We start from the raw sequence: 20,423 nt of genomic DNA on the forward strand, positions 1-20,423 counted from the left end.
CCTGGCAACTCCATTTCATCAGTTGTTCAGGGTAGTGTTGTAGTTTTCCTTCATTCTTCTGTTTTTTCTCATGCCCCACATTTAATCCATCAGGAAATCACGTTGGCTCTACCTTGAGACTATATCCGGTGTCTGACCACTGCCTACCTCCACTGCCCCCTCTCTGGTGTGAGCCACCAGCATCTCTTATCCTGGTTGTTGGTAGTTGCCTTCTAATTGGTCTTCCTGCTTGTCCTTTCAGTTTTCAACAGAATAGCCATAGGGATCTTCGTGAAGCATAAGTTAGATCACTTTATTCCTCTTCTCACCACCTTCCAATCACTTCCCTTCTCACTGCTCATGAAAGCCCAGGTCTTTACAGTAGCCCATAAGTAAGGCTCATACACCCCTACCGGCCGTCCCTCCCTTATTCTGACTGACTGGTGCTCCTGCCCTACGAGGCCCCGCAGGTCTGACACCCTGTGACCTCTCTCACTTCCGTGCTTCCCTCTCACTGCTTCCGCCACACTGGCCCCTCAAACGTGCCAGGCCTGTTCCTGCCTCTGTACTTGCTGTTTCCCCTGCTTCCATGTAGCTTCCTGCAAATATCTGCACGGTCTTGATTCTGATGTTACTTTCTTGCTGAAACGTTTCCTTGACACTATATTAAAAATGACCTCCCACCTCCATTCCCCAGTCCTCTTTATTCCCCTTCCATGCTTTACTTTTCCCAATGGCTTTTTTTTTTTTTTTTTTGCGGTACTCGGGCCTCTCACTGTTGTGGCCTCTCCGGCTGCGGAGCACAGGCTCCGGACGCTCAGGCTCAGCGGCCATGGCTCACGGGCCCAGCTGCTCCGCGGCATGTGGGATCTTCCCAGACCGGGGCACGAACCTGTGTCCCCTGCATCGGCAGGCAGACTCTCAACCACTGCGCCACCAGGGAAGCCCTCCCAATGGCTTTTATCTCCATCTAACATGCCATCCATTTTCTCACTTCTTATTATGAAAGTGTTCAAACATACAGGGACGTTGAAAGACTTAAATAGCCTCACACTCACAACTTAAACCCAATTGTTAACATTTTGCCATATTTTTCCTCTCTATCACTCACACACACACACACACACACACACACACACACACTGTTTTGACTGATTCATTTGAAAGTTGCACACACCATGTCATATCACCCCTAAGTTGTTTCCTATGCATCTTCCAAAAGTAAAGATATTCTTCTACATACCATTATATCATTATCACACCTAAGAAAATAAAAATCAATTCCCTAATGTTCCCTGATATCCAGACTATATTCCAGATTTCGCTGTTTATCCCCAAAATGTTGTTTATAGTTAATTTTTTTGTTTGACCAAGGATTGGCTGAAAGTTCAGAGGTTATTTTTGGTTTGTATGACTCTTTGGTTTCTTTTGCTCAAGAAGAATCCCTTACTATTTTTTTCTTTTTTTTGACATTGACTTTTTAAAGAGCTAACTGTCCCATATTCTGGAATTGTCTAAATGTTTGTTTCTGATATCATTTAACTTGTTCTATAGCCCTTATATTTCTTATAAACTGGAAGTTAGATTTAAAGTCTTGGTTAAATTTAGGTTAAGCATATTTGGCAAAGTATTTTACGGATGATGCTCTGAATTTCATATTTTGTCCCGTAAGGAGATGAGTAAGTTTCAAGTTGTCTCATTTTTAGAGAGGCTACATCTGTTTGTTTGGTTAACGTGGTTACTGCTAGATCTTTCGTTGTAAAAGACATTTTTCCCTTTGCAGTTAGCAAGTAATCTGTGGGCAGTTCTTTGGAATATTCTATTTAGTTTACAAATTTGTGTTGCTTATTCTGTCTCCCTGCTGGGATTAGAACCTAGTCTGTCTGACATGATAGCCCATCCCTCACCCTTATGTCAGCATCTTATCTTTTCTCTCTTGCCTGTCATCATGGTTATATATATCTGTTGTTCTGCTGGTTTGTGAGCTGATCAGAGGCAGCGACTTTTCCTTACCACTGTTATATCCCATATAGTGCTTTAGGTTTACAGTAGCTGCGTAGTGGATATTTGTCCAGATTGGCAGGAAGCATCAGAAACCCATCACCCCCCAAGAAACCCGAACTACAGAGGTTCTAGCCATAGAATATTAGAGTTGGAAAAGATCTTGGTGGGAAATGTGCTGTGAACTTCCACCCTGGGACAGGTCCCAGCCCCTGTTTAGACGTAGGAAATGTCCTGCTTAAGGTTTCCTGAGCAAGTGTTTTGTTCCACTGCTGTCAGCCACAATGAAGAACTCTCCTTCAGGGACCCGTGAATGCCACCACAGCACCTCCTCACCCTCAGAGCAGGTGTTCTCCATGGCCCTGCCCAGGAAGGCCCCTCTCAATACTCCTGGCACCCCAGTCCTTGAAGACTTTCCTCAGAATGACGACGAGAAGGAGCGGCTGCAGCGGAGGCGCTCCAGGGTCTTTGACCTGCAGTTCAGCACAGACTCGCCTCATTTGCTGGCCTCCCCCTCCAGTAGGTGAGTGGGCGCTGGGCTGCCTTGTTGTGGTGGGTTACGTGGGTTTGCATTACCACAATACCTTGTGGATTCTGGGTCTGGATTTTGAAAAGATCCAGTGTCGTTGATCCTTGCCAGAGTTGTTTTTTTTTCTTTCCTTTAGGAATGTTGATGTTTCAGCTACGATTCCTAAGTTTACAAACACGCAGATTACTGAGCATTACTCCACCTGTATCAAACTGTCTGCTGAAAACGTGAGTATCTGCCGGTTTAAGCAGTGACGATTTTGCAGCTTGATCAGAGAGGAGATCTAGTCTTCTTGATTCTGTAGAGAATGCATGATCAGTGATTGTGCACTTTTATTCTCTAGTGACTCTTCTCAGTGCTGGTGTTTTCAATGTGGTTTTACTGTTTCTTACAGACCTTTGGTGTCCCTCTGACAAGTTGCCTGCCCCCTGCGGTGTGTCACGAGGCAGCACCCTAGGGGTTAATAGTGTAGTTCTGGAGCTAGATAGTAGATAGATAGTAGGGTTGTGGGCTAATTGTGAGCCCTAGATGTAGCCTGAGTTGGAATCCTGTCACTTACAAAGCTGCGTGGCCTTGGCAGGTCACTAAGCCACTGTGCTACAGGGTGGTCCTCCTCTGTAAAATGGGAATGAGAATAGTCCTTGCCTGAGAGTCGTTCTGAGGGTCACTGAGCCCCTCTGTGTCAGTGCTTAGAAGAGGACCTGCACACAGGAACACTCAGGAATTGTGTGCTGTCACTCCAGACCTTGAAAATGAGGAAGGACACACATGGATTTAGCTGTATCACCAGATGTTTGTGGGAATGGATATCTGTGTTGAGATGTGGGATATTCCTGTTTAAAAGTTCAGCTTCTCATGACAGGGTAGCATTATTTATGTGAGCATAGGCTATAAATAACAAACCTTTCTAAAACTTTCTGTTTTCAGAAAATCACCACCAAGAATGCTTTTGGCTTGCATTTGATTGATTTTATGTCAGAGATTCTTAAACAGAAAGATGCCGAACCGACCAACTTTAAAGTAAGAAGGATGTTCACCTTCTCTTGCATCTGAATTAATGCTAGTGATTGCTAATCCTTAGCATAGCACAATAATTGAATTCTACAAATACATGAGAGCCTTCCTTGTTTAAGACATTTTATTAGCTACTTTACTTTCTTTCTTTAACTGATGAAATGTAGAGAAAATATCTGTTTTTTTTTTTTTATTCCCTGTGTTAGGGGAATCTTTTTCATTTTTTTCTTAAAGGCAAGTACATATTTTATGCAGATTGCTTTGTTTTGCCGTTCAGCTGCTCCTTCTTTATGATCACCATGAGTACAGCTCTGCTTGTTTGACTAGGTGGCTGCCGGCACTCTGGATGCCAGCACCAAGATCTATGCTGTGCGCGTAGATGTCGTCCATGCTGATGTATACAGAGTCCTTGGTGGGCTGGGCAAGGATGCACCATCTCCGGAAGAAGAAGAGGGCCATGGTGCAGGTACATGGGTTGGGATCTGGATGTAAGGGGCTTTTTTAAAGGGTGTTGCAGGTAGTTATTTGAGTAACATACTGAAATGAAGTCACAAGAAATCACTTCTCTCATTCTGTTGAAGACATGGATGTTTTCAGAATTATATTTGAGAAGATACTCAAACACTAGATTTGTTTTTCTTTGGAAAAGAGAAGGACCTTATAAAAGCTTTTAGATTTTATTTAGACAAGATTGAGTAAACATCACCAACCAGGGAGCTTCTGATTTGGGGAGTCTTTGGAAATTGACTTATATCAGAAACCAAATACTTAATCTAGTAGTTTGGTTTCTCCCTAAGCTGCGGATTAGACGTGCCTGCTGCTTTGAGGGGATGGCATGTGTTTTAATTACGATCACTCTCTAGAGTTTTGAAGAACTTGAATTGATAAGTTCAGTTACGTGCTCCAAAGCAGCCCCTGCAGTGCACGGTCTTACTCCTTGTAGATGGAAGTGCAACTGAAACAGGAACAACCAAGAAGGCTCCAAAGCCAAGGAAGAAGCACTTGTACAAAACCATCGAGCCGAATATAAACAACCTCAACGTCTCCGAAGCAGATCGAAAGTGTGAGGTGAGAAGCTGTGTGCCCAGTGTAGTCTCGGACTAATTCAGAGGCTCAGTGGCAGAAACTTGCTGCTGTGTGCTTGTTCAGGCCTCCAGGGAGTAAAATATTCAACTGGTGTCTCTGCATTGTCATCCTTTAGCTTTACAGCGAAGACTGACAGGGGTAGGTCCCTGCTTTTCCCTCAATATTTCAGAATGATTGAGTAGAACGAGATGGCAAATTACTGAGAAAACCAATGATTAAAATATTAATTTTCTTCTGTAGTACATGCAGCAGTGGTGATGACAGCTAACATTTATTGTGTGTCTACCAGGCACACCGTGCTGCCCAAGGCCCGTGTCCTGTGTTAGCCCATTCTGTCCTTACAACATCCTTGCTACATTTTATGAAGAGGTAATTGAGGTTCAGGGCTGTGGAGTAACTTGTCCAAGATGACGTAATTAGTAAGTAAACTGGGATTTGAAACTAAGTGGTCTGGCTCCAGAGTCCATGCTCTAAACAACCTTACATGATTTAGCAAATCCTGAGGAATCTGCTTAAAGGAATGGTACCAGAGGCCTCTTTATAAATTAGCAGTTAATTTAAAGCAAACAGATGTTGCTACAATTTAAAAAAAATTTTTGCTATTAAAAACAATTTCAGTGAACATTCTTGTACCTGTTTGCATTCTTCTGGGAGTATATTTGTAAGAAAATTCTGAGACATGAAATTTCCATTGCCCTCACAAAAAGGTTATACCAACTTACTCTCCCACCAGCGATGGAGTAGATTATTTCTTTCTCTTACTTGCATCCCACCAACGATGGACTAGATTATTTCTTTCTCTTACCTTTCTCTTTCTTTCTCTTACCTTAGTAATTAAGGTCACGAGACTGGAATTGATCACCAAGGGAATAAGTGTATGTGGAAAAAGGACTGGGCCCGGATACCCCTGTCTTAACAGTTCAGAGAGCTGAATAAGCAACGTCCAGTAGGTGGGGGAAGGCCAGGAGAGTGTGGTATTGAAATGAGTGTTTTAGGGAGGATGGAATGGTCAGCCATGTCAAATATGGCAGCCTGAGGCCATGGTGAGCTTGGCGAAGGGGCCCTGGGGAGCTGCAGCTCAGACCTCCAAGGAAGGGGTGCTGCTTGGCTGATGCTGGTGTCCCTGAGTTTGGAGGAGGGGCTTGGGGGCCCAGGACCCAGACGTCTGAGGAGGGAATGCCCACTGGTGCTGGTGTCTCTTATTGGCACCCCGCGCGGTTGGTTCTGTGAGTATAAGGAAAAAGTACAAGTTAAATTCAGCTACTGCCCAGGTAGGACCTGCTGCTGCTGGGTTGGTGAATCACTGCTGGGTGACACTCCCAGGAACAGGAATCCTGCAGAAAGAAGCCTGTCCCTTCTCCTTCCTCCAGCCTTGCCATCTCCTTCTAGTGCCCCCTTTTGGTGGAGCCCAATAGGGAGCTGCTAGCACAGCTGAAGTGTGGTCTCCAACCCAGCATCACAGAGCAAAGTATAGAAGGTAGGTTTGGAGCTGAGTGGCAATAGCTTAATAACTGCCAGAGAGGCAAAGTCTTGCAATATCTACTTGGAAGATTGGAAGTTACTATGTATAAAATAAATAAGCTACAAGAATATATTGTACAGCACAGGGAATAGAGCCATGTTACCTGTTACCTGTTACCTATTCTCACCAGGTAACATTTTTCATATTTGCTTTACAAATATGGGAGTACAGGGCTTCCCTGGTGGCGCAGTGGTTGAGAGTCCGCCTGCCGATGCAGGGGACACAGGTTCGTGCCCTGGTCCGGGAAGATCCCACATGCCGCGGAGCGGCTGCGCCCGTGAGCCATGGCCGCTGAGCCTGCGCGTCCGGAGCCTGTGCTCCGCAAGGGGAGAGGCCACAACAGTGAGAGGCCTGCGTACCGCAAAAAAAAAAAAAAAAATATGGGAGTACAGGGAGAAAGGGTACAGGGAGAAAGCAAATATGGAAAATGTTACCTGTTGGGAAATCTAGGTAAAAGTTACACAGAGATTCATATTACTATTTCAACATTCTTGTAGGTTTGAAATTTTTCAAAATGAATTGGGCAGGGGGAAATAAATGAGAAGGGAGGCAGTTTTTTTTTTTTTGGGGGGGAGGCAGTTTTTTAGAAGAGTTTTGCTATAAATGGGGGCAGAGTAATGGAATGGCAAGGGAAAGTAAGGTCCTGAGTTTTTTTGTTTTTTTAAAGAATGATGTTGTAGTATTTATTGACATGGGAATATTTGCACAGTATATTCTTTTTTTTTTTTTTTTTTTTTTTTTTGCGGTACGCGGGCCTCTCACTGCTGTGGCCCCTCCCGTTGCGGAGCACAGGCTCCGGACGCGCAGGCTCAGTGGCCATGGCTCACGGGCCCAGCCGCTCCACGGCATGTGGGATCTTCCCGGAGCGGGGCACGAACCCGTGTGCCCTGCATCGGCAGGTGGACTCTCAACCACTGCGCCACCAGGGAAGCCCCTGCACAGTTTATTCTTTTAATTTTTAAAAATTATTTTTGAGGTGTAATTTATTTACAATGTTATATTAGTTTCAGGTGTACAACACAGTGATTCAAAATTTTTATAGATTATACTTCATTTAAAGTTATAAAATATTGGCTCTATTCCCTGTACTGTACAATATATTCTTGTAGCTTATTTATTTTATACATAGTAATTTGTACCTCTTAATCCCCTACCTCTATCTTGCCCCTTCCCTTTCCCTGTCCCCACTGGTAAACACTAGTTTGTTCTCTATATCTTTGAGTCTGTTTCTATTTTGTTATATACATTCCTTTGTTTTATTTTTTAGATTTCACATATAAGTGATAACATACAGTATTTGTCTTTCTCTGTCTGGCTTATTTCACTAAGCATAATAACCTCCAGCCATGTCAAGGTCCAGCCATGTTGTTGCAAACAGTGAAACATCATTTTTTTTTATGGCCAAGTAGTATTCCATTGTGTGTGTGTGTATATACACACATATACACAGCATCTTCTTTATCCATTCATCTGTTGACGGATACTTAAGTTGCTTCCATATCTCGGCTCTTGTAAATAATGCCTCTATGAACATTGGGATGCATGTATCTTTTCAAATCAGTGTTTTCGTTTTCTTCAGATATATACCCAGGAGTGGAATTGCTGGATCAAATGGTAGTTTTGTTTTTAGTGTTTTGGAAACCCTCCATAGTGGCTGCACTAATTTACATTCTCACCAACTATATACAAGGGTTTCCTTTTCTCCACATCCTTATCACAATTTGTTATTTGTGGTCTTTTTTTTTTAAAATTTATTTATTTTATTTTCGTTTTGGCTGCGTTGGGTCTTTCTTGCACACAGGTTTTCTCTAGTTGCAGTCAGTGGGGGCTACTCTTCACTGCAGTGCCCGGGCCTCTCATTGCAGTGGCTTCTCTTGTTGCGGAGCATGGGCTCTAGGCATGCGGGCTTCAGTAGTTGTGGTGCACGGACTTAGTTGCTCCGCGGCATGTGGGATATTCCCGGACCAGGGCTTGAACTCGTGTCCCCTGCATTGGCAGGCAGATTCTTAACCACTGCGCCACCAGGGAAGTCCCTGTTTATCATCTTTTTTTTTTGCGGTATGCTGGCCTCTCACTGTTGTGGCCTCTCCTGTTGTGGAGCACAGGCTCCGGACACGCAAGCTCAGCGACCATGGCTCACGGGCCCAGCTGCTCCGCGGCATGTGGGATCTTCCCGGACCGGGGCACGAACCTGTGTGCCCTGCATCGGCAGGCGAACTCTCAACCACTGCACCACCAGGGAAGCCCTCTCATTTTAGTTTTTTTGTTTTGTTTTCTTTTGTTTTGTTTGTTTGTTTGTTGCGGTACGCGGGCCTCTCACTGCTGTGGTCTCTCCCGTTGCGGAGCACAGGCTCTGGACGCGCAGGCTCAGCGGCCATGGCTCACGGGCCCAGCCGCTCCGTGGCATGTGGGATCTTCCCGGACCGGGGCACGAACCCGTGTCCCCTGCATCGGCAGGCGGACTCCCAACCACTGCACCACCAGGGAAGCCCCTCATTTTAGTTTTGATTTGCATTTCTCTGATGATTAGCAGTGCTGAACATCTTTTCATGTGTCTGTTTGCTATCTGTGTGTCTTCTTTGGAAAAATGTCTGTTTACATCTTCTGCCCATTTTTTGATTGGGTTGTTTGTTTTTTTTGATATTGAGTTGTATGAGCTGTTTATATATTTTGGATATTAACCCCTTATCGGTCATATCATTTGCAGTTATTTCCTCCCAGTCAAGTAGGTTGTCTTTTCATTTTGTCAATGGTTCCCTTTGCTGTGCAAAAGCGTTTGAGTTTAATTAGGTCTCATTTGTTTATTTTTGCTTTTGTTTCCTTTGCCTTAGGAGACAGATCCAAAAAAATAACTGCTACAATTTATGTCAAAGAGTGTTCTGGCTGTGTATTCTTCTAGGAGTTTCATGGTTTCCAGTCTTACATTTAGGTCTTTAATCCATTTTGTGTTTATTTTTGTGTATGGTGTTAGAGAGTGTTCTAACTTCATTCTTTTGTATGTAGCTGTCCAGTTTTCCCACCACAAATTATTGAAGAGATCATTTTTTTCCCTATTGTTTATTCTTGCCTCCTTTGTCATAGATTAATTGACCATAAGTGCGTGGGTTTATTTCTGGGCTTTCTATCCTGTTCCACTGATCTATGTGTCTGTTTTTTGTGCCAATACCATACTGTTTAGATTACCGTAGCTTTGTAGTATAGTCTGAAGTCTGGGAGTGTGAATCCTCCAGCTCTGTTTTTCTTTCTCAGGATTGTTTTGGCTATTTGGGGTCTTTTGTGTTTCCATACAAATTTTATAATTATTTGTTCTAGTTCTGTGAAAAATGCCTTTTTGTTGTTTTTTGTTTTTTTAAATGGGAGAATTAACAGCATGTTTACTTGTTGATGGCAACAGTCTAGTGGAGAAGGAATTATTGATGACACAGAAAAGGGAGGAGAAATGCTAGGGTGGTGTTTGAGCAGGTGAGAAGGGCAAGGATTGGATGGCTTGGATGGGTCTTGTCTGAGGAGCACAGTGGCTGATGAGAGGTGGGGCTTGAGTGTGTGCACATGGGTGCATTCTGGATATTCTCTTCTGGTTGTGCTTCCCCTTCCACCCCCCACTCCCACCCCCATCAGTGAAATAAGCCAGATCTTCAACTGACAGTATAGAGGAGGAAAGTGTTGGAGGTTTGAAGAGAGGATAAGGTAGTAGGGAGTCATCTAGGAGGATGGGAGAGTGGAGGGACTAGGGAAATGTAGTTTGATGGCTAGACAACACTTAGGGTTTCCCTGAGGGCACTGGAGGATGGATTTATAGTGAGGTCAGTCAGCATGACTTTGTGTCTTTTTTTTTTTGGCTCTGTCGGGTCTTTGTTGCGGTACATGGGATCTTCATTGCAGCATGCGGGTCTTTCGTTGAGGTGCGCAGGCTCTTCGTTGTGACACGTGGGCTTCTCTCTAGTTGTGGCGCACAGGCTCCAAAACACATGGGCTCAGTAGTTGTGGTGCGCAGGCTTAGTTGCCCCGCAGCATGTGGGATCTTAGTTCCCCGACCAGGGATGGAACCTGCGTCCCCTGTATTGAAAGGTGGATTCTTAACCACTGGACCACCAGGGAAATCCCATGACTTTGTGTCTTTCTCCAGCCATGACTGGCTGTGTGGGTGCAAGCATGGAGTAGGCAGAAAGTTAGATTTAACAAAGGATTGTGTTTAGCTGAGTGAATGTGACACAGCTGAAAGGGGCGCTGGAGCTGAGAGTGTGTGCAAGGGGGTGGTTGTGATCATTGATTGTGGAATTTTAGCTGGGAAAAGAGGTGTGTGAAGGACAGTGTAAAGCCATGTGACCAGTAGACTGTAGGGCCTGATGGGACCAAAGGCTTCTTGGCGTTGGAGACAAGAAGGTGTAGTCTGGAAAGACAAGAGGTGGTTGTCAGAGAGGGGCACTTGGAATTGAGCATACAGAGAGGTTGCAGTCCTGGTTAATGATTCAATTTGGAAAACAGGCCAGGGAGCAAAAGGCAGAGGAGGCAGGGGGTCATGCTAGGATCCCATGAGTCTTGGGGTTCTTAGGATGAAGCACAAGACCACTGAAGGAGAGGAGATCAAGGAACTGAGAAGCCAGAATATTGGATGGGTCTACATGGATAGTGAAATTACTGGAAACCACGACAGCAGTAAAGTTGGAGAACAGGAGTGAGTCAGAGATAATATTAAAATCTTCTAGGAAGGGGGTAGGGTTGTGACCTGGGGACTAGAAGGTGATTGCAACAGGGTGGTAGAGTCTGATGGGCAGAGGGTGGTAGAGTCTGATGTTACATTCAGAGGTGAGGGTTGTAGGAATTGGGAAGGAGAACATAGTCTGGAAGCTGCAATGAGGCGCAAGGAAATCACCTATCTGACGTCTAGGCCAGCAGTGTGAGGGCTGCGGGAGAGGAAGCAGCCGTGCTGGGGAGACGGTGTCCTCGAGCAATACTGTGTTTCCTTAGAGCAGTGCTTCCCAGGCTTTTGTCATGACACTCCCACACACACACCACTGAGCCTTTTTAGATGTTTTGTTCCTATCCCTCTTCATTGAAATTAATTCCAAAGGAATACAGTTTTGCAAGTAAGGTCAAGGTTGGAGAGGCACAAATTATTGTAATTTCTAAGATATTTCTCACCTTCCCCCAGTAACCAGTTCCCACCCCCTTGAGAGGATATCGTCTCAGGCAGAGGGTAGTGGTGAGGCTGAGTGTGTGGTGGCTGGGAGTGAGGGGCCTGGCTGCGTTCACTCTGGCTGATGCGGTCCGGGCAGGACGGTTCTCCAGCCCGTGCTGGGGTGAGGACTGTGTGCGGATGGGGATGGCTGGGGCAGGGCCCCGAGGCCAAAGCCCAAGAGCTAGGGTAGAGGTGAGGGGGCCAGGCTTTTTAGGGGAGGGAGTTGTATTCTTTTTTTCTATCTATGGGTCAGCATTGGAGGCAGACCATGTAAAGTTCAGATCCTGGTTTTACTGTCTTAGTTGTGTGGAAAAGTCTCCAAATCTCACTTTCTCAAACTAAAAACAGATATCCCTGAGTTTTGTGTTAGTGGGTTATATTTGTCAAAGTGCTTTATCCATGGCAATATGTTGTACACATCTGAAGGGGAGCCATAAAATCCTCTCCCACCTAACCTTCCCTTCCCCAATTCTCCTTGTTTTTTCACCTTCTCAGGTAATCTGAATATTTACTTCACCATCATTCTTGCTTGTGCTTTTGGTTCTACACTGAACTGTTCAATTCAGCAGCATGGTTGGAAATTCTCTTTTCCTACCATCTTGTGTCTTCCCAGGTAGACCCAATTCTAGGCAGCCTGAGGAGGCTGGCACTGGCCACTCCCATTGTTCTAAAGGGAGGACGAAAGGGCAGCAAGCTGCTGCCTTCAGGCCTGCGGCTTCGGGCTTTGGTCTATGTATGCAGGTGGAGACAACAGGATCTGGTCTATGTATGCAAGTGAAGACAACAGGATCTGGTCTATGTATGCAAGTGGAGACAACAGGATCTTGAAGAAACGCCGAGAACCTCAGTCCTGGGAAGCTTTTTTTGCTCTGTAATCTGTGGTAAACGTAGAATAAGTGAAAGTTTGGAAGCTAAAAAAGAAGGGGGGTGGTGGGTACAAACTTAGAATCTGAAGTTTCAGCTATTCATTGAACCTGCATTCTCTTGGCAATGGCAGGAGATTAGACAGCAGGTGTTCTGTGGGTGTGTCTGGACCAGCTGAGAACCCTTGTTTGTATATGAGCTGATCTATTTTGGACACAGCTGTCTGCTGTGTGCAGAATTCTTGCTGTCACGGGGATTCCAGCCTGATTATGCTCCAGTCCTTCAGACCAGGAGGGCACAAATAGACACAATGTAAGGAAGGTCAAGGCACATACTCAGGAGACCAGAGTGGGTAGAGGTCAGAGTTTCCGGAAGAGGTGAGATTTGAACTGGGCTGTGAAGGGAGGGTAGGTGTTTGTCAGGTGGTGACAAGAAGGTGATTCTAGGCAGAGGCGTAAGCAAAGGCCATGAAGCAGGAAAAGTTCTGGTTCCTTAGGAAGCTGGATAGTGTGCACGTTTGGCTAGAGATGTGGATTTTCTCATGAGGCTGAAACAACCCTAGACTTTGTCATGTAGTCTGCTGTCTACCAAGGCCTTCTCTTACTGTTTCTCTTCCTTGCTGGGATCCTTGTTTCAAAAAGTTCATTTATCCAGACTGTACAGTCAGCAATAATTCATTTTCCCACAAATCACTCAAAGATGTAAGTCAAATCTAATTGACATGAAAGAACCATTGTTCTCACACTGACATGATCTAATTCTAGGCAAAAGTGAGGAAAGTTATCTTAGCGTTTCAGCTTTAATGTGGGCCAGTGTACAGTTTCCGTGTTGACTCTTTGAAAGGCTGTTTCATTAACTACATGAGACCTCTAGGGGTGCTGGGGTCCAGGTGGGAAACCATTGCTCTGGTGAGCATTTGAGGAAGGGAATGGGAATAGCACCACTGGTATTTTTAGGAAAAGAAGTAGGAGAGACCAGAGACAAGGGTTAACTCAGGCGAGGGTTATACTGGTGGCAGTGAGGATGGGAAGAAGGGGTAGGTGGTAGAGACACACTGGGAGGAAAACCCACCAGGCCATGTAACTGACCGGGTGAGGGGTAAGGAGACAGGGAGAACGTGGAGGTGCCGTATGTGCTGCTCTGGGACTAGCTTATCGGGAGGCGAGAGAAGACTCAGTTCTGGTGAGGTTGGGCTCGGGGTTAAGGGGGCCGGAAAAGAGCCAGAGAGCAACACCTGTCCTCAGAATTAAGGGCCCCTCTTTCCGTAGTAGCCACATCCTGAGACATGAGGAAGACCTGTGAACCTGGTACCTGACCTTTTTCCTGTCACCGGGCCTCCTGTGGAGTCCCAGGTGGCTTCTGCCCTCTTGCCACACATGCATGTGCCTTGCCCTGTTCTCCTTTGGGGCTTGGTGACATGTGGTTATGCCACTCCTGCTCCTCGACCCCAGCCTTAGGGGTCTTCTGACAACCTCTCCATGTTTAACCCGGACATCTAACCTTGCGGACTCTGCCTGTCCTTTGCCCGGATCTCTTACTCGTGTTCTTCCAATTCTTTGAAAATATTTCTGTTCAGAGGAGTGATGGGATTCTGCGAACAGATCCATCACACAGGCTTTTTAAGTCAGCAGAATTTGTTGTGGTAGCATTCTACTAGAGATAGACGTTTAAAAACGGTGGCTGTGGAAAGAGGCCAGCAGAAGGATACTGTCCAGGTATATTGTAAATAACCAGATTTTTTTAAAATTAATTTTTATTGGAGTATAGTTGCTTTACAATGTTGTGTTTCTGCTGTACAGCAAAGTGAATCAGCTATACGTATATATATATATATCCCCTCTTTTTTGGATTTCCTCCCCATTTAGGTCACCACAGAGCATTGAGTAGAGTTCCCTGTGCTGTGCAGTATGTTCTCATTAGTTATCTTTTTTTTTTTTGTGGTACGCGGGCCTCTCAACTGTTGTGGCCTCTCCCGTTGCGGAGCACAGGCTCTGGACGCGCAGGCTCAGTGGCCATGGCTCACGGGCCCAGCCGCTCCACGGCATGTGGGATCTTCCCGGACCGGGGCACAAACCCGTGTCCCCTGCATCGTCAGGCGGACTGTCAACCACTGCGCCACCAGGGAAGCCCTAGTTATCTATTTTATACATAGTATCAATAGTGTATATATGTCAATCCCAATCTCCCAATTCATCCCACACCCACTTCCCCCCCAGTATCCATACTTCTGTTCTCTACGTTTGTGTCTCTATTTCTGCTTTGCAAATAAGTTCATCTATATTGTTTTTCTAGATTCCACATATAAGTGATAGTATACAATATTTTTCTCTTTCTGACTTCACTCTGTATGACAATCTGTAGGTTGATCCACGTCTCTGCAGATTGCACAATTTCCTTCCTTTTTATGGCTCAGTAATATTCCATTGTATATATGTACCACATTTTCTTTATCCATTCTTCTGTTGATGGACATTTAGGTTGCTTCCATGTCCTGGCTATTATAATCAGTGCTGCAATGAACATTGGGGTGTATGTATCTTTTTGAATTATGGTTTTCTCCGGGTCTATGCCCAGGAGTGGGATTGCTGGGTCAAGTGGTAGTTCTATTTTTAGTTTTTTAAGGAACCTCCATTCTGTTCTCCATAGTGGCTGTATCAATTTACATTCCCACCAACAGTGTAAGAGGGTTCCCTTTTCTCCACACCCTCTCCAGCATTTATTGTTTGTGGATTTTTAGGTGATTGCCATTCTCACCAGTGTGAGGTGATACTTCATTGTAGTTTTGATTTGCATTTCTCTAATAATTAGATGTTGAGCATCTTTTCATGTGTCTGTTGGCCATCTGTATGTCTTCTTTGGAGAAATGTCTATTTAAGTCTTCTGCCCATTTTTTGATTGGGTTGTTTGTAAACAAACAGATTGACACGGTATAAGCTTGTCACCATTTACTGTGTACATTTATCCATCTGACCATGTACAGCCCTCCTTTTGAACTGGGATGGGATTTTACCTGGTCAGTTAGAAAGGCCCTCCCCCTTTTTTGATCATGTGCAGAGACATTTCAATCCAGTATATGCAGCTGCGAATGAGCAGGGTCCAGTGAATGAGATTTTCTATTTCCTTTGGCTACTTCCCATAATTCTGGGTTCCCTCTGTTTTTGTGCTCAGATTGATCCCATGTTCCAGAAGACAGCAGCCTCGTTTGATGAGTGCAGTACAGCAGGGGTGTTTCTCTCCACCCTCCACTGCCACGACTATAGAAGTGAGCTGCTCTTTCCCTCCGATGTCCAGACTCTCTCCACTGGAGAACCTCTTGACTTGCCGGATTTAGGTTGGGTGGAAATGACCGATTTAAAAGGTAGGTCCACGTGATGCCTTTTAGCAGAGCAGTTCAGTCATCAGAGAAGTTTCTACATAACCATGGGTGTAGTAAGCCCATCATGCTCTTCTGTTGCTTATTTGCCCAGAAGGTTCCTCTGGAATGACAAAGTGGGCATTTTTTGGGAGAAACTAAGTTTTCAGCCTGTTTGCAGCATGGAGTCTTCAACAGTAGTAGCCAGTGCTCGTGGTCTGTATGTGCCACGTCCTTCAGTTGCCCTGCTAGCGTCACCCTGGAGTGTCAGAGTTTGGGACTTGGGAGAGGGGCTTTAAGAGACTTGCTGAGCCAGAGGCCTGTTACTAACCCAGGGGATCCTGAGGAGAAGAGGGCTTTGTGAACTGTTTTCAGAATCCTCCGTGGTGGTCTGAGAACAGATCTGTCTTGTTGTCAGTCCCTCATACAGGCTTGGCAGTGATTTTACCCCCTTCCACACCCCGCTCTGGGACATCCTCTGAGGACAGGCCCAGGGTGGTGTGAGGGCCAGGCGCTGTTCTCCCGTGGAATGATTTTCGTGTGTTACATGAAATTGTTCCTCCCCTCTGCAGGGCTACGCAGATGTTACGGGGCCCATTCTCCTGTTTATTCTTGTCTAAAATTTGCTGAGTATAACTATTTTGTACTAACAATTGTCCAGGTGTATGCACTCAACTGAGGTAGGTAATCTATACCTAGTTTAATTTGGGACTAGAATAAGTGGCATTGCACAATTGGCTGTGCACTTACTATGCTTTAAGGATGGGTTTTTGATTTCCCAACTCTAGCATAGGGCACAGAGTCGATTTCAGAGTCAAAGTCTGTGCTTCGGGTTTCTGCTCTAGTGTTTTCCTCATTCCTGGGATGCCAGTGTGGAGCCTGCCTCTAGTGTGGGCATGTGCCTGAGTGCACGCCCTCTGCCAGGAGAGTGATCTGCAAACAGATCGGCTGCCAGCCAGCCTCTTCCCGAGAAACAGGAGGTGGCCATGCCCCTCCCTCCATGGTGCTGCTCTGGTCATCTTGAGGGGGTGAGGCGTGTCTCCATCCTGCTCTGAACCCTCTTTGTGATCTTCCTGTCCTCCCAGCACCCCTGCAGCAGTGTGTGGAAGACCGTCAGATCTGCCCTTCCCTGGCGGGGTTCCAGTTCACTAAATGGGACAGTGAAACACATAATGAGGTGTGGTCAATTTCTGGATTTCTGAGGGCTCTGGGCATTTCTCCAACAGCTCGTGGTTTCAGTGAGATGGCCTAATATTAGTTCTGCCCAATGGGAACCAAAACTGTGGCATCGTTTTTATTTAGCCAGCAGTACAGAAAATATTTCCTTTGGCTCCTCCATAGGGACTAAGCCCTGGGGCAGGGGTGGGAGTGGTATTGTGTGCTGCAGCAGGCTGACTAGCCAGCTGGGATTAGAGTACTGGGATCAACTTCATGTCTGCTTCCCCAGGGTAAGGCAATCCTTCCATTCCTCGGTGCACGATTTTTATCAGATTTACTCTCAAACATGGTTGTCCCAGTGGCCTCTGGTCTCTTAGGCTGCTGTCAAGCTTGAGGAATTTCCTCCTCTTCAGGGTTGAGTCCCTTGGCACAGAGTTTCCTGAGAAATTATCATGTGTAAAGCTTTCCTCTGTGTATTTTTAGCCTGGCCCCCTTTAGCCTACTTACTACAACCTCCAAAATAAATGGTTTCCATGGAAAACTGTCTTCTCTAAACATGTAGTTAAAGGATGCAGATTCCTTTTCCATGTTTTACAAAATGTGCCTAACGACAATACAGCTTCATCCTGTGCCGCACAATATAAACTTCCTCAGCGCTTTGCTGTTGTGAGAACACTGGCTCCAGGGAGTGCGGGCGGGGGGGGCGGTCCTCCAGCAGTGGCGGGGGTGGTGACGGGAATGCAGAGAACTGGGGGCTCTCTTTGTCCCTTCCAGTCGGTGTCGGCCCTGGTGGACAAGTTTAAGAAGAACGATCAGGTGTTTGACATCAATGCCGAGGTGGAGGAGAGCGACTGCGGGGACTTCCCTATTGGGGCCTTGGAGGACGACTTTGATGCCAATGATGAACTGGACTACACCGCAGTTGGGGACCACACCGCAGCTGGGGATCACACCAAGTTCGGGAGCTGGAAGGAGCCCTGCCATGTTCAGAGCTGCCAGTAAGGCGCTCAGGGCCACGGGAAATGTTCCTATAGGAGTTTTCCCAGATTTCCTGCTGGGACAGTCTAATTTCGTCTCTCTGATTGGCTGGGCTTCTGTGCTCTGTTGTCACACGGGCTGAGCCATTCTGACTCACCGTGGAATCAATCTGCCTTTGAATGTCAGCTCAGCCACTTATTGGGCATAAACCTGACATTGCAGGAGTCCATAAGCATAGAACTAAAATACATAAAGTGCTGGGTTATAGTAGCTACTTCATTGGTGGCTGTCCTCACCACCTCCATTTTGGTAGCATGGAGGGTGCTCCCTTTCGACACCCTGCACATGGTCTGGCTTTTGGCTGAATCACTCCATATCAGTTATAGACAGAAAACAGGCTTATGTGTTGATTACCAGAAGAAAGTGGCCCCTGCCTAAAGGGCAGAGATGGGTCTGGGCAGTGTTGGTCATTAGATAGGTAGACCGGGGATGAGCAAAGCAAGGAAAACTAAAAAAGCATGTAGAAATGAGCATATGGGGTGTGGGAGACAGTAGGATTGGCCTCTAGTCATTTAGATTCTTGATTAGTCTAATAGCGCCATAAGGCAATCTGAACTTTGTTGGCCTTTATTATACGTACTTAATAGGTTAGTATCATTTTAATTTTGAATATGGTCTGCAAGCAGGATCCCACAATCCTGCAGTGCCGAGGGCCTCTAAAGGTCTTGAATGGGCCTGGGTGTAGCAGATTCCACGAGACTAGAACAAACAGATCCTCTGATAACCCTGTGCCTGTAGCAGCAGCTTGGAAAACCTGGGAGTGGGGACAGGCAAGCTGGTTTAGTATGTGCGAAACTTTAGAAGTTGTCCAGTATAATTTCCCACCGAGGCAAAGATCCCTTCAAGAGCGTTGCTTGAGTGTCTCCAGGATGAGATTGCTTTCTTGAGCTCACTTTGTCTCCCCATGGGGGGAATGATTAGATTGACAATGCCTCTTCAGATCTGAGTAGAAGTCAAGGGGCTGAAAGTTTGGACCTCAAGGAAAAATTACCCCCCTAGGCCCTTTTAGAACCCTCCCCTCCTGATTTTTACTATTACCAGACCTGTGATTTTGTCCCTTTTCCCATCCTATCTTCTAAGAAGTGGGAAATGGTAGGCAGGTTGGAGGGATGAGCTCTTTTAATACCATTTTCAAATGTCAGAGAAGAGCTATCACTTTTGCTAAACAATGAGGTGACATCTGAGGAACTGGTGTAGTGAAGGACTTTAGTCACTTCCATTTTGTTATTTTGTTGTAACCGTATAACCATAGATGGTTATTTTGAACAAATTTTGAACAGATGTCTCCATTTCTCTCCCCAGTTCCAGACAGAACAAAATCTTAGACTCCATCCTACTGAGCGAGCACATTAGGGGCAGGGGACTTAGGTTCTAGTCTAGGGTTTTGTCCATCTTGAAATCCTTACCCGTGGCATAAGGATAGGGAGCTTCCTGGGAGCTCAGCAAGTGTTTGCACTGAACGAAGCCTGACCCTGCCGTGGATGGCTGTGAGATGTGGGACAAGTGGCATGATCCTTGGGGTCTTTGTTTTCTCACCCATAAAGTGAACGGTTGGGACTAGATGGTAATAGTAGTATCTGATGTTTACTGAGCTCATTATTATCTGACTTCGTGCCAGACACTCTGCCAGGTGCCTTACCTGAGTTATTTCAAATAATTTATATAATATATAAAGTACAATCACTTAATCCTTACAACAACCCTATAATTAGGTCCTGTTATCCCCGTTTTACAGGTGAGGAAACAGGCTTAGAGAGGGTAGGAAATGGGGTGGAGCTGGGAGTTGCCCAGCACCCTTGGCCAATCCTGGCCGCACGTAATGAGCTGTGGATGGAAGGATCCACCCCAGAGCACTTAACTGGGGAGACCTTTAACCTGCGGGTAGTAGTGCAGCATGACTGAGTTGGTGTTACATTGAAGGAGGGGACTTGTGGTTGTGGGGGTGGGTAGAAGAAACAAAGACTCCCTCCAGAGGGCAGAGAGAAGCCTGCCTGATGGAAGAGTGGGCTGTGGATTAAGTTAGTTGGTGAGTGGGGGAGTTGGGACCAGTAGGGTGCCTGCCACATAGCATTGTGTATTGAAAGAATTATTAAAAGGCTAGAGTTCAAGCCCCAAGGGCCTCAGTCTGGTTCTGGCCCACAGACTCTCAGAAGATGGGAGCCAAGCTCTTTAGAGCTTTGCCCGTAAGTTCCCAATAAATTGCCCTCCCAATTGCCCTCGCTTTAACAGGAGAGTATCTGAGAATTGAGTGGGGATGCTCCTGAAGCTGTCTTCTTTCTCCCTCTGGGGGAAATGCAGTACAATGCAGTACAGTTATTACTTAACAACACAGGCTAGGCAGTTACAGACTAGAAGTGGGGATTTTTAAGTATATTTTAATTTAATTTTTAAATTAATAATGTGGCGGCGCTGGGTCGTAGTTGTGGCACACGGGCTCTTAATTCGGGCATGCGGGATCTCGTTCCCTGACCAGGGATCAAACCCGGGCCCCCTGCATTGGGAGCGAGGAGTCTTAACCACTGTGCCACCAGGGAAGTCCCTAGTATAGTTTAATTTTAAAAATTAAGTTTTCATCACACAGTAAATATACAAATACAGTTTACTGGTTTTTAAAAAAAGATTCTATAGATAAAGGCAAATTCCTTCTTTTAAAGCTTTTTTAGCTTATTCCATAGGCTTGATGTAAAGGAGATTTTTATAT

General features: G+C 45.7%; 1 protein-coding gene across 1 annotated transcript in view; it reads left to right on the forward strand.

The window, feature by feature from the left end:
* The first annotated feature begins 3,466 nt into the window (after positions 1 to 3,466).
* Positions 3,467 to 20,423, forward strand: part of NCAPH (non-SMC condensin I complex subunit H) — a 28,761-nt gene continuing 11,804 nt past the window's right edge. The window contains exons 1-6 of the mRNA XM_082851348.1: positions 3,467 to 3,529; positions 3,851 to 3,989; positions 4,467 to 4,591; positions 15,343 to 15,532; positions 16,612 to 16,703; positions 17,459 to 17,682. Coding sequence (XP_082707474.1) covers positions 3,482 to 3,529; positions 3,851 to 3,989; positions 4,467 to 4,591; positions 15,343 to 15,532; positions 16,612 to 16,703; positions 17,459 to 17,682 — 818 coding nt within the window. The 5' untranslated portion in view covers positions 3,467 to 3,481. The remainder of the gene's footprint in view (positions 3,530 to 3,850; positions 3,990 to 4,466; positions 4,592 to 15,342; positions 15,533 to 16,611; positions 16,704 to 17,458; positions 17,683 to 20,423) is intronic.

The sequence above is a fragment of the Leucopleurus acutus genome (genome assembly GCF_964270905.1).
Source record: "Leucopleurus acutus genome assembly, chromosome: 12".
In the NCBI taxonomy this organism is placed as follows: Eukaryota; Metazoa; Chordata; class Mammalia; order Artiodactyla; family Delphinidae; genus Leucopleurus; species Leucopleurus acutus.